At 36.4% G+C, this 14,098-nt stretch overlaps 1 protein-coding gene across 1 annotated transcript in view; it reads right to left on the bottom strand.

Moving 5' to 3' along the window:
* Positions 1 to 1,182: 1,182 nt before the first annotated feature.
* The window catches only part of LOC109053459 (A disintegrin and metalloproteinase with thrombospondin motifs 2-like), an 80,299-nt gene continuing 67,383 nt past the window's right edge, over positions 1,183 to 14,098 (bottom strand). The window contains exons 8-20 of the mRNA XM_042755375.1: positions 12,816 to 12,929; positions 12,574 to 12,719; positions 12,207 to 12,385; positions 10,695 to 10,828; positions 10,499 to 10,619; positions 9,750 to 9,830; positions 9,495 to 9,658; positions 9,240 to 9,405; positions 8,596 to 8,728; positions 7,799 to 8,006; positions 7,562 to 7,691; positions 6,414 to 6,503; positions 1,183 to 2,572 (exon numbers count right to left, since the gene is read on the bottom strand). Coding sequence (XP_042611309.1) covers positions 1,533 to 2,572; positions 6,414 to 6,503; positions 7,562 to 7,691; positions 7,799 to 8,006; positions 8,596 to 8,728; positions 9,240 to 9,405; positions 9,495 to 9,658; positions 9,750 to 9,830; positions 10,499 to 10,619; positions 10,695 to 10,828; positions 12,207 to 12,385; positions 12,574 to 12,719; positions 12,816 to 12,929 — 2,706 coding nt within the window. The 3' untranslated portion in view covers positions 1,183 to 1,532. The remainder of the gene's footprint in view (positions 2,573 to 6,413; positions 6,504 to 7,561; positions 7,692 to 7,798; positions 8,007 to 8,595; positions 8,729 to 9,239; positions 9,406 to 9,494; positions 9,659 to 9,749; positions 9,831 to 10,498; positions 10,620 to 10,694; positions 10,829 to 12,206; positions 12,386 to 12,573; positions 12,720 to 12,815; positions 12,930 to 14,098) is intronic.

Raw genomic sequence — 14,098 nt, 5'->3', positions numbered from 1 at the left:
AGAACAATAATAAATTGGTACATATAGATTTAGCATTTAAATATAAAAACTTAATCTGAAATAATCAAAATCTAAAAAGGTCTGTAAAAGCACAAGAAAATGTATAAGAGGAATGTAAAACTCTGAAACTCTTTTTTGCAATATATAAAATTTATTTCTGTTTTTGACATTTTCTTCTGCTTTTTACATAATGAAGGAGTCTTTGACGTCTTTGGGTAGGGGTGTAGAATACTCTTATAACAAGCCATTATCTCACAAATAAAAACATATATCTTATAATATCACATATCTTGACCTGGTCTGATAAAGTTATAGCATAAGCTTGCATACTGGTGAAGGAAATATAATTCACAAGCATAAAATTAACATCTGTATGTATGGTGCATCCCTGAACTGTTCTTGTCAAATGACTCATCAGTGAAGACAACCTTGTAATTTTTTTCTTATCACAGATATATGTAAGAACAGATGAGGCTGTGATATACTGTAAGTAAGAATATTAACTGCATGTCATGTTTGGTTACTGTATGTTCTCACTTAACTCTCATTTTTCTCATCACCACCACAGGTTCCATATTTTTAACTCTGTAAAATTATCAGTCATTTTTATGATAAAATGTGCAGCTGAAACACACCCTAGCCAACATGTACATTTCAGACTGGTGCCAAATGGAAAAAAAGAAAAAAAAAATGCTAATTTACCAATAATACAGTATGTGCCTATCGTCTGTATTGGTCAGTGAGCATATTTGGGCAAAAACATGTTGAGAAGCACAGATTTGTGCAAATGATAATTTTCCCAATTATCTTTCTATGATTTTTAGATCACCCAAACATGAAATTTATATCATCATTCACTCCCCCTCTTGTTGACTTCCCATTCTTCTTCATGCTGCTTTTTTCCATTCATTGAAAGGGGATTGGGACAAGAAGCAGTCAAGGTTTCAGAACTATAAAAATCTTAATGAACCATATGTGAATATCCTGGAATATGAGTGATTTTAAAGATTTGTAATTTATTTATGATACTATCTGTGAAAAATGAATAGTTTCTTGCAAAGATGACTTGTTTGACGTGTTATTGTAATTTTTGGAGTTTCACAGCTCCTCACTACCATTCACCTATTTAATGTAAAAAATGGTGTAAAAAAATTGCTAAATCTCGTTTTTTGTGTTCCATGGCAGGAAGAAAGCCATACAGGTTTGGAAAGACATGAGGTTGAATAAATGATGACAGAATTAAAATTTTCAGCTGAACTAAGCCTTTAAAATGATAAATCACTTTGAATTAGAAGATCCTTCAGTGAAAGCTCCTAAGGGACATTGTTGAGGTTCATAGTAACTGTGCAAACACTTGCTAGTGGTTTTTTTCCCACAAAGATCAGTTTGCCATGTCATTAAAAGAGGGAAAAGCATCAGTTCACTGCAATATTTTGGCCATTTTCCAGTTCTTGACCCAAGTACCAAGATGAAATCTGGATTCAAAAGTTGAATTTGGCAGCTGTATCTCTATAAGAGAAACTGGACAGGGTTCAAATCCCCTGTGCTCTTTTCATCCTCCTTAAAAAGTTTCGCTTCTCCTCAAGCAGTTCTTGGATGCGCTTATTCCGTGTTTTCTCACGCAGAAACACTCGACCTCTCCTGGGGATGATGTTATTCACAGGAAACTCGTTGTCCAATGGGATTATTTGATACAGTATATCAATAGCATTGCTCTCACTCGCTTCTTCCACTTTATTCGGTCGTCCGCTCGTCTTCTCTGTGTCGGATGCTGTTGTACTGGACAGTGGTGTACTGGAAGTTGTAGTTATAGAGGTTGGTACCAGAGGTGCACGTTCTTTAGTGGTTGTTAACACCTCTGCTGTAGATGTCACTGGGATGCTGGTGTCCACATTGACTGAGGTTGTTAATACGCTTTCATTCACACCATTCACTGTTGTTGACTGCAATACCGCACTGCTGTCCACATCTGGTGCACCACTACTCTCATCAAACTCTATAAACTGGACGGTGGTGCTGGGATAGAGAGTATCTTCATTCAGATCACTGTAAATGATGGGGAAAACAGTGCTGACAGGTAATTTGGTGCTGTTTGGTGCAGATGAAATCCTTGTTGCTGCAGAAACAGTGCTAACAGGTAATTCGGTCATGTCATTTCCAGGTGCAGATATGATCCTAGATGGTGTAGTAATGGCAAAGGATGTGCTCTGTTGTGAAGTAGCGTGCTTATAGATAGGAGTTGTAGTATATAGATAAAAGGGCGCTGTTGTATATCCGTGAGTATGAGCTGACGTTGCCAAGGCTGTATATAACCAAGGTGTGCTCACAGATGTGACACTTTTCCCTTCTGTAGACGACAAAAAGGCTGCCGTGGAGGTCCACGTGGTGCGTGTAGGAGTTTGGGTATTGGTGACTTTTGATTTAGATGGTGGCTTACTTGAGGTCACAGTGGTCTTTGTGGAATTGCCAACCTTGCAGGACTTGCAGCACATGCGCTGGAAGCCCGGCATGGAGCAATACTGCTGCAGCACCTCCATGCGACAGAATGCAGAACGGTCACCGTGACAACGTTCTGCAAAACAAGCGAGGTGCACGATAAGACATAGAGTATGTATGTACATTGAAATCCAACTGTAGTCAAATATATGATAACATCACCGCAACAAGCTAAATACATTTGTTTACATGATCAAAACTAAATTTAAAGTTCAGATCAAGTCTCCATTTTTTACAATCTATGATGTGTATGTATAAAGAGGAGCTTAATGACGATATGTAAGCTAACTAGATATGCGTCTTCTAAGCTTCTCATGCTTTTAACAAGTTTGCTTGAGTAAGAAATAAGCAGAAATGAAAAAGAAAAGAAAAAACAAAGAGAAGCATTAGAAGATGAAGCAAAGTAAGAAACAGAGTTATGAACTGACCATTAAGCAAGCCTGCAAAGACAGGCATATAGATGCATACCACAGGACTAAACATGTGAGGTAAACATGCAGTTTTCTTTTGTTTTCCTTTTGAATGTGGTTATTTATGGATTATGAATGTGGTTGTTCTGAATATGGATTGTATTTATTTATATAATTGTTAGCTAAAACATTTTGCAAGATTCTCCAAAAATTGGTGAATGTCAAAAGGATTTTCAATGGCTGACAGCTGAGAGCAGGGTATTTGGTAAAATTTGGTAAGGCGAGACACTGCAGGTGAATAGGGTAAAAAAATTAACTAATAGTTATCACCTTACTTACCAAGTTGATTGATTACATTGATAATTGCAAACATTTTTTGTATTACAAGTTTTCTAAAATGTTATATTTAAATATGCAAATGAGGCATTATTTAATGAAATAAGCGCTAATTTGCATAAATTTCTAGTACAAAAATCTGAACACTGGATGAAGTCAGTTTCAAAATTCTTGTTTAATTTTTTTGACATACTAGAGTCAAATGTTTTTACAGAAGGAATTCTGGGTATCACTTTTTGTCACTCCATAATTCAGAAAAAAACTTTGAACAGCTAGAAAACAATATATTTTCACAATTTTTTGGGGAATAAAATGTTGTATATAATCAAGAAAATTATATATGAACAAATCCCTCTGTAAAAACCTTCAGAATATAGACAGGAATAAATATGTAAAGTTTGGTGTGTGTAAATACCACTGAAGTGGAGATTTATGGCTCAGAGTTGGAGAAAAAACTCATTTTGAGAAAACGGCCTTTAAAAATATGTATTGTAATTGAAATCTATTGACACAAATAGATAAAGTGCTATAAAACAAACACTTAACACTGTGTTTTGGATGTTTTCTTTCCATAAGTCTGAAAAAAACACTTAATGAAAAGCCAAAAAGCCCAAAATCTAAATATTGACAGGTGCATGAAAAAACTCTGTCATTGCACTGGAAAAACACATTATTCTGTGAATACATTACAAATATCAGTGTTTTTTCTTTACCCTGATTCACTACAGTAGCTTTATACTTGTAGCACAATGAACGTAGGAATAAAACTCTTTTTCTGCAAAATAACCTGCACTTCTACCAGAGATGGTGAAAGAGAGGCCAATGTTCTGTAGTGCACCTTTAAAGTAACTGGAAAAAAAATCCCACTTGTCACAGAAAAACAGACAGAAAGCAGAGTGACAACACAGGCAAGAAAAAGCCAAAAGATTTTTTTTTCTTTCCCATTTTCATGACACTTTTTTATTCCTACTTTTGCAGTTGATCATGACAGAAACGTAAACAATGAAATGCACTCCCGCCCCCATTTAAACATACAGATAGAGTTGTCTTCTTCAGAAAAATAAATCAACTGTATTGAAAGGTACAAGTTCACAGTAACTTTGGTTAAACACTTCATTACTTTGAGAACAATTAATCCATTGGTAATTCAGATGAACAGTAAATAAATAAATAGGTCATTGGTTAAATAAAATACAGGATTTCCATGATGATGTAAAAACTGGCATGGCACATACAAGTGTCATATATTAAACATTTACAAAACATTAATAAAGTTTCCCTGATAAATCAAAGTGCATATAGACGCAGTGCACGTAAGTCCATCTGAATGTTCCCCAGACATTTTCCCCCACAACAGCCAGCCAAGACGCAATTGGGCCAGTGAAGTAACATGACAGTTACTCAAAGTATATAATATTAGCATTTTTTTCTTATAAGTAAGGAGATAACAGTCATAAATGTTATTAAATACAGTAAACACCAATGTTTATTCGGATAGCTCGCTACATAGTCACAACAGAAATGTGTTTCACGATACAATGACATGTCTGAAGTGATAAAGAGATGCTGAGTGTAGGTTTCCACTAAAACGCTCTCCGTATCCAATGAGTTAGCCACTGTTTTCGGATGTGTGTGATTATTGATTAATCGGTTGGTTCTAATTCAGGTTTTGTTTGAAGCTGCCTCTGGTTTCTGTGTGCTAAGCCATCACTTTCACAGATACATGCCGATACATTCAAACATAGTGTAAGGCATTGTTCTTACGCTCTTCTTTGGCCCCACCCCCTGTGTATGTGGATGAAAGTTCATGAGGTATATTTATGTGTCGTCTTTTGTATGGCCACTGGTAACCATCGTTAAAAACACATGCTGGCAGACGTACACGCACGCACACGTGTGTCGGAAATGCTCACACACACAAAGGCATGACGAAAACGCACATCACTCATCACAATGTGGAGATATTTAATGTGCATGAATCCGATAAAATGAAACCACAACTCTCAGAAAAAAACCGAGAGGCAACTGGCTGAGTGAGTCCTGCATAATATAGGTCTTCCCCTTCCCCCAAAACACTTAAACTCTGTTATTAAATAGCAATAGTTCTGTATTTATGTAAAATCAATAAAAAAATACACGTAACAGTCAAGAATTAAAGCGATCAATAGCAGTCAAAATGCTAGGCTAATAAGCTACAGCTTATTCATGGTAAAACAAATTATTAATATTTCATATTATTGGTACCCATATAGATTTATAGTCATATATAAATACAAATATATTTATATGTTTGTTTAAAGTCTGCAAGCACAAATAAGCTGCATTTATTGAGTTTGTTAACAGTCAAAGAGAGGATGGAGGAGGAGGTGGTTATGGCATTCGAACGTGTGTAGTAAAGCGACCCTGTTTAGCAAGTTCCACCTCATGTTCACCATCGACCACCAACATGTACGATGGCGGTTCAACAGTACGTCCCATGTTAACACTTAATTTGTTAGTTTGAGTGTTTGTTTTTGTCCCATCGGTTTTCAAGAATGAACTAGGATGTGAAATGAGCACTTAGCAAAGATTTCCTCATTGTGACAAGTTCACATTCACAATAAAGCTTTAGTTTTTTTTTTCTTTTTTTTTCTTTTTTAATCTTTTAGCCACTTTTCATGTTTATTTTTCCCCCTTCACACTTGCAGCTCAGGCGGCGCCTCTGTAAAACGGCGTCCACCTTGAGAGCGTGAGCCATATGGAAACAGCTTACAGAGGGCAGTGATTCAAACAAACGCGTCGCCCCTGCAGAAACCTCAGCGCAATCATTAGCTCCGCAAGCTGCCCGTCCAATCACAAAGCCCCTCCTTTAACAAACATCCCCCAAATTTTTTACATGTTTTGTTTTGTCAACAATTTCTTACTGGCCAGCGTTCACAACACAGAGCTCCACAAAGGAGAGAGAGAGATAGAGCGAGAGACAGAGAGAGAGAAACAGAGAAACCTCCCCCTATCGGAAACGCCCCATAAAAGAGGACCACCACCCAGGAAAAAGAAGCGTGCAAGCCTCGGAAGAGGGAGGCAGTCAGGGGAGTTTGCCTTGTAAAGCCAGGCAGATAGACAGAGGGAAGGTCCAGCTGAGAGAGGTGAGACAGCGCAGTGCCACAACGTGGCTGGAGAGAGACGCTTTACTTGACATCCTCTGCACAGGGTATTTGGGGTCGTGACGCGACAACCACTGTATCAGGAAGTTGCCGTGCTTGTTGAAGTCGGAAGTGCTCCCTGTTGTATGTGGGAGAGGGATTGGGAAAAAGAAAGCCCGGGAAACAAAGAAAATGTGAGAGAAAGAAAGAAAAATCCCATCAACTATATTAGTGTATTCATTCATGTTATGAATTAAGCTGTTATTTCTGCAAAAACTAGTACAGATAATACAACTTTCATTAATAACATTAATAAGCATGCTTGACAGATCATTAGTATGTGTACATTCGAATAATCCCAATTGTCTAAACTTGGTTTCATATATTTTTGTCTTCATCAACATGAAATGAAAATCGATATTCGATATCTACGACTTCTGACTAGAACTTGGAAGATGACATATAAAACTGTCATTGCATATTATCATTTATCCTCCAAATTATGGATAGAAATTTTACAGGATTTATTAATCCAGTATATAACTGTAGTTCATTGTTATGTTCATTGTTGGGATCAATGAGTGTTTTTTTTTATATATATTTTTTTTTAAAGAATTTAAACCTTTGTTCAGCAAAGATGCATTAAATTGATCAAAACTGGCAGTAAAGACATTTATGATGCTACAAAAGATTTCAAAGAATACTGAAAAAAGTATTAAGCAGCACAACTGTTTTCAACAATGCTCATCAAACAAGAACTGTTTCTTGAGCACCAATCAGCATATTAGAATGATTTCTGATGTATCGTGTGACACTGAATACCAAATCTTACGAAAAATTAATACATGCTTTAAATATTGTTCACTGGATTTAATGTTAGATTTACACATCCTTAGTGTAAAGTCTAACCAGTTAGATACATCCTAATCCTTTCCCACCAACCATCTGACTCCGTTTTGGTATGTAACACCCACTTTTAATGATTTAACCAATTGTCAATGGCTCTCAAGTCCTGCCCTATATTTTTTCTAGTTTAATATCTTTCTGCACTCAGAAATTTATCAATTTAAAATAGGCTGTGAACAGCACTTCATGTTGACTTTAATTTTGAATGTACTGATCTGTTAGAGGTTTCAGGTTGTTATTTCAGCCTTAATGAAAGTTACTGAAAATGTGAGCACATAATCAAATACGCACTTGGGCAGGGATCCATTCTGCAGGGTCTTAATGCAGCTGGTTTGGAGTCCAGACACAGTCCAATGGTGTTGTCACGGGTGTGACAAAGCACCTGCCTCTCCTGCGTACCATTACCACATGTCACTGAGCACTACAACAGCACACACACAAGCAAACATTCATTATTTTTATGCTAAATGTTTATCAAACTAACCCACGCTCAGACCTATGGAAACACAGTATGTCAGATGTCTGTACCTGTGACCAGGGGCCCAGCCTCCACTCAGCAGGGCACAGGTTGCGATTGCACTCTCTGCGCGACTCTGGGCGCTCATCACTGCAATAACGGCTGCGGATAGATTTGATCTTGCCGTCGACAAGAGGCTGGATGCAGCGTACAGAGCGTGTCTGAGTGCCAGTCTTCCCACAAGACTTACTGCATTCACCCCACTCTCCAGCCACCCAGCTAAACACATAGACACAGACAATCAGTCAAAGTTTATCAAGAAAAACAGGTGTCAAAGTGTCATGTGTGATACAAGAAACAACAGTGTCACAGTGACATCTACTGGAAATAAACTAGATAAACTATACTGTAGTTGAAGAAAACCATACCACAAAATGTAGTGCTAGAGAATGCTAGTTATAAAAGTAATGCTACTTTTTTTAAATGTTATTCATAATAAGATATTAAGTATAATTTTTTTTTATGTATTAATGTATATTAAATGTATTAACTACACATTTTTATAAAATTATAAAATACATTATTAAACATCACTGTAATGTTTTAGATATGTTAAATAACAGGAAACGTATATTTCAATCAAATGTAAATATTTTGACAAATGAAGATTTATGTGTAATTTGCATGCACTTTTCTGCATATATATATATATATATATATATATATATATATATATATATATATATATATATATATGAGGTACTAATTATTACAGCATCCAATCCAATTGTTGTTACTTCAAAAAAAAGTAATCCCTTGTGTTGCCCCCAAAACTGAAAATGTGAATAAAAAACTCCCACACACTCACATGGGCTGAGCACACTCTCTCTGGTAACAGTCTCTAAACAGGGGCGGAGGCTGCTTGAGTTTCTCACAAAATCTGCGATGGACCATCCTCATCTCTGCGTTTTTACGGCAGCCATAACGCGTCATCTGAATACCTGTCCATAAGAAGGTAGTGGAGGAAATACTCATGAACATCAAAAGAGAAAAGCAAAACAATATACACTATTAATCCATAATTATGCAAATAATGTAAGTTAACATTCTAGTTTTTACTTCTGGTGATTGTTTTTAGACTTTCAAAATTCATAAAAGTTGTGAAGATGATAATGACGAACAAACCGTGTAACAGTCATCAACTTTTGTTGGTCATAGGGCCTATTTTCTGTAATAATTGAAAAGCCAACAGAAAAACCCTATTGGGTTTTTGTTGAGGGAACCAGAGTGATGCTGACCTACAGGTTGGCTTTCAAAACACGTCATCACTGCAGTGCTCTATATATAGTGGACAGTAACAGTTGCTAAGGTAGGATTGGTCACTAATGTTTTTAAGGCAGGACTTGGCAAAGGATCAATTATAGCAGAAACTGAGAGATGTAGGGGAAACTTAACTGTCTGTATCTTTATCAAACTACTTCCAAACAAGATATTGTGGTTACAGTGAACTACCTCCTCCACAGGTCTTGGAACAAGGTGTCCATCTCTTCACCACCCAGGAGTATGGCACCGCATTATCAGGGACCATGTTATTCTCATTGGCACCGTCGCTCAGTCTGTCACTGTCAGTGATGTATTTGATCGACACCTTCACCTTGGCCGATCCATGCATTCGGAACTAGTAAACAATTGCACAATTAAAGACGATCAATTAAGACAAGTTGTGTGTCCACTTATGTGTGTGTTTGAGTTCCTACAGGAGATTACCATGACAACCACATCGTTTTTCAAGGGTCCGCTGGTTTGAATGGTGTCCTTGTTGTTTTTATTTTCATACTCCCATTCCAGACCTTTCTCAATAACTGAGCGTGTCTCTGGGTAGTCTCCACGTGCGTTGAGAAAGAAATCACCTGACGCTTTATTCCTGACAGCTATTCAATGAAAAAATGGAGAAAAAGAGCTGCAATCAAACAAGCATAGTGCTAAATGTATGAAAAACTACAAGAAATGATCAGGCTTTACCTAAAATGTGAGTAGTTCCATTAAGTTCCTGAATTAAGAGATGTCTTGCCCCTCTGGGAACTTCAAGCACTTTAATGACACCTAAACCAAATGCAAAACATTTCCAAATCACTATTACTTCACTCCAATACTTTAATACAAAAAAAAATGTGATTAAATAAAAGTAAATGCAAAATGGTTTAATTTAAACAGAACAGAGACATGACAACTTTTCAGTAGTGGTGGAAGAAACAAAGCTTTTCCAAATTTTCTAATACCATCAAATATGAACTGTCTGTATGTGTTATTTTATTAAATTGCAGGGCTTGAATAATCGGGCCAATATTAGACTATTAACTACAACTCTTGCTTTTATTATACAAATGTGTTTTTAAAAATGGTAAAAACCATATAAACATTGAAACAGTTATGATGTAACAAAGTTTTGTTTACTGAAATCACGTGACTCATGTGGCAGCTTCACAAAGCAGTGTTTCGGAATCATACATCACTACTTTTCAGCATTAAGTTAATGAATTTGAAACCAACATTTGTTTCTTGTTTTTTTTTCTTACACTGACCTTGCAAATTGCAGTGTGTTACGGGATTGCCTTGCAAAGAATTTGGCCAAAAGAAGGTATCTTAGGAGGTTGTATAATTATGCCTATGTTTGGAAGAGCCACTGTGTCTGAACTGGGTCTGTGATGCCTTAAAATCCTTCCTATGCCAGGTGTTGGAACAGAGCCTATATGTGTGTTGTGGAGACGTACCTTTCTTCTCTACAAAGGTGAAGTTAAACTTGTGAGTCTTGCACTTGGTTCCGTCTCCCCCGCAGACACCGCACTTATCTTCCTGTAGACCTGATCCAACCACATTATCACAGCCCACTTTCTGAAGGGAGAGAGAGACTGTGAGCAACAGGCCACTTGACACAAACATTTACAAGAGGTACACACAGCTATTTACCTCACAGTCTCCGTACACGCACACACTGTAGGGATCTTTGTAGGAGCAGCGTGTTCCAGGTTCCACCTGAGTCTGCATGTTGACTACAGCTCGCGTCTCTTTGGATTGACAGTACAATTTGCAGCGTTGCTTAGCTATGGAAAACAAGAAAAGGGAGATCCTTGAGTGATGAATTGGGATTTAGTGCATATTTATAAGGATTTAGAAGATCTTGAATTCTAAGAATAATATAAAAGTTATAATTTTAATTAAGAAAATAATAAAGTAAAATAAAATAAATGTTGATCATATACCATTTTAATGTACAAAATGTTTTGAAAAAAATTCCACATCTATTACATTTTTGTCCTAAAGAGGATAGTTCGATAACATTATTGCATGGTTTATACAATACAACAAAAAAGGTCTCTTTAAAAGTATTTACAAGAGCATTGTACATTATATCATCCCACACAGTTTCCCAGCTAATCCAAAAACTGGACACTTCTGTTCCAGAATTACGTCCAAGTAAATTTTTCATAAAGACCAACACACATCCATGAACAATGTGACGCCTGTTGAATGTCCCAGTAATTTAAAAGCATTTAATTTCACTCTGTGTGGAAAAAGTACAAGTAAAACAAGTACTTTATTCCTCTCAAAAAACCCAAACCCACACAAATCAAATTCAAGATCAACAGAGTACATTTCTCCTAAGAGTAAAAATGTTTATCTCATCTGATCAAAGGTACCAAGCCCATTTTACTGTATGAGACATAAACCACAAACATTCTTTTGTGAATTATTCTGCAGTTCAGTCGTAATTGACAGGACAGTACAAACAAACAAACAAAACAAAAAAAAAGGCTTAAAAAGTATCTCTTTATTTGAGAATTACTTTGAATGTGCCTGCGTTGATCATAAGACTAAGGCAGATGTCCACAGCACTAATAACTCTGGAGGGATTGTCTCTAAGTGATGTCATGAATGGTGTAGAAGTACATGTGGAAAAAAAGAGGGGGGTTTTAATATAATCATAATTTCATGTGTACCCACTGTGTAAGTGAGAAACAGCTGTGTGAAGAGACAGATTACATCAGCCCGGTTACAGGCCTGGCTGACAATCTGAGCTCTGTGCAGTACAGGAGTAGGAAACAATCTAAGTAAGCTTTAAATAAAATAAAAATAATGTAATTAAAATAAATATTTTTAAATCAAACTACATTATATTCATTTAAATAAACTTCACATATAAAAACAAAGTCAAATGTTCTGTTGCGTTGATATTTAAGATGTTTTGGCATTTGCCAAATTGCTGACCTCTGCTTCTGATAGACTGTACGGTGCGGAGTGAAAAGTATTTTGGGCAGTTCATTGCAAGCCAAACTTGAAAAACTTACAATAGGGCCATCCACAAATTATTTACATAATTTATTTACATCATAATAAGTTTTCAAGGCATCTTTTTTTTTTTTTTTTACTGAAGAAAAGCTGTTTTCAACTCTATGTGGTCCATGAAATTTGCCGTATTACTTACGGTCGAGTGTTCATAAGGCAGCCAGTGGTGCCAGGTATTCTGGTACTCAAACTTGTTGTCCATCATGCTACATTGCTCGGCTCTGTAGTCATGGTACAGGTCCTCACACTCATGTGTATTACACATCTGGAACTGATAGCTTGGGCCGGAGCAAGTACGTCCACCGTTAGCTGGACTGGAGGAGGTTAAAGGAAGTGGGGGGAAAAAAGCTACATATGAAAAAAATTAGACTAGCCAACAGATAGATAGATAGATAGATAGATAGATAGATAGATAGATAGATAGATAGATAGATAGATAGATAGATAGATAGATAGATAGATAGATAGATAGATAGATAGATAGATAGATAGATATACAGACAGCGGATTGTCACAATCTCGGGTGCGAAACTGTAGTCCCCTTCCACAGGGGCGAGAGCAGGCGCCAAACTCACTCCACGTCCCCCAATTTCCGTCCAGTTTTATGATGTCTGGAGTTAGATGCATACAGTTGCCTTGAAAACAGTGCTGAGAGAGGAAGAGAGCAGGGCAACCACATAAACACAGAGGAAGCAAGTGAGTCTAACACCTCAGGATGAATCTGCATGAAAGGCTGAGTGGTACCTTCCCATCATCGCATTTTGTTCCATCAATAGGTGGACCTTTTTTGGTCTTGCAGAAGAAGGGGTTGTCTGGGTGAGCACACCAAAGCTGCTTACAAGGGTCAAAGGGGCGATACTGAGAAACAGAGGAACAGAGAGAAGAAAATTTTTTCTCAAACTCGCTGAACAACTGTTCATTAAAATGATGTACAAATACCACTATTAAAATGTAAATTTCTAATAATTGAGAAAAAGTCAATTAAACAGACACTTTTTAATAAATTGCAAATAAATTGTTACTATAATAATAATAATAATAATAATAATAATAATAAATTCATTCATTACAAGTTAATCTCTCTTTCCTCTCTCTCTCTCTCTCTCTCTCTCTCTCTCTATATATATATATATATATATATATATATATATATATATATATATAGTAAAAAATTTTTATTTAATATAAGATAAAATATAACAATATTATAACAGTTGAGAAAACATCATAATATATTTTAATTCATGGGCAGGTTGCATTTATGTAACAAAGCAATCTCATGCAGGCAAATCAAAACAATGACGAAAACTCTTTTATTTATGATGCAGCCTGTGACCAGCAGTACAGTTAGACAACAGAATGCTGGGCAGTGATGGGATATGGCCTCAGTTAAGGTCAAACGTTGAGCAAAATCTCTCTTTGTTTTCCTTCCTCTGAGAGGCGTAGTAGACAAGAGCAGAATCTCTGGCTGAGGTACTAATGATGACACTACATTTAGCAGGATCCTAAACCCAACAAGCATTTTAAACACATCAAGACACCAAGTGCAAAATAATGGCTCGCAGTTTTCAGCAGTAGCCAGCTGGCTGCTACTGTTGTCTCAGTTTGAATATTGTTTAGAGTTTGCCAAGCTAAATAGCGAAAAGATTGCTAGGCCAATAGCTAGACGATTATTTAGCACCTGTAAAGATTTTTAGATGCTTCTGAGAACTGTATGATTAAACCTGCCTCATTCAGCAATCTATTCATGGATATCTTTTCTAATAAATGTAGAAAACTCTCTGAAATGTCACCAGACTGCAATGACCTGGTTAACTTGACATTAAATGAATGTTCAAAAGAGGTTTGAGATCTACAGTATTACAACAGAGAATAATTTTATCCTTCAGTTTGAAAAACAGACAAAAAAAATAGTTTACACTAGTGTTTTTCAACTGAAGTCTAGAGGTAAGGCATTCCAGAATGTTTAGAAGCAGAAATATGCCACTCATGTTTTTGCTAAAGCACTTATATCAGTTATTCCATAC

This window comes from Cyprinus carpio, unplaced genomic scaffold (genome assembly GCF_018340385.1).
Source record: "Cyprinus carpio isolate SPL01 unplaced genomic scaffold, ASM1834038v1 S000006694, whole genome shotgun sequence".
In the NCBI taxonomy this organism is placed as follows: Eukaryota; Metazoa; Chordata; class Actinopteri; order Cypriniformes; family Cyprinidae; genus Cyprinus; species Cyprinus carpio.
This window is presented reverse-complemented; position numbering and strand designations above follow the sequence as displayed.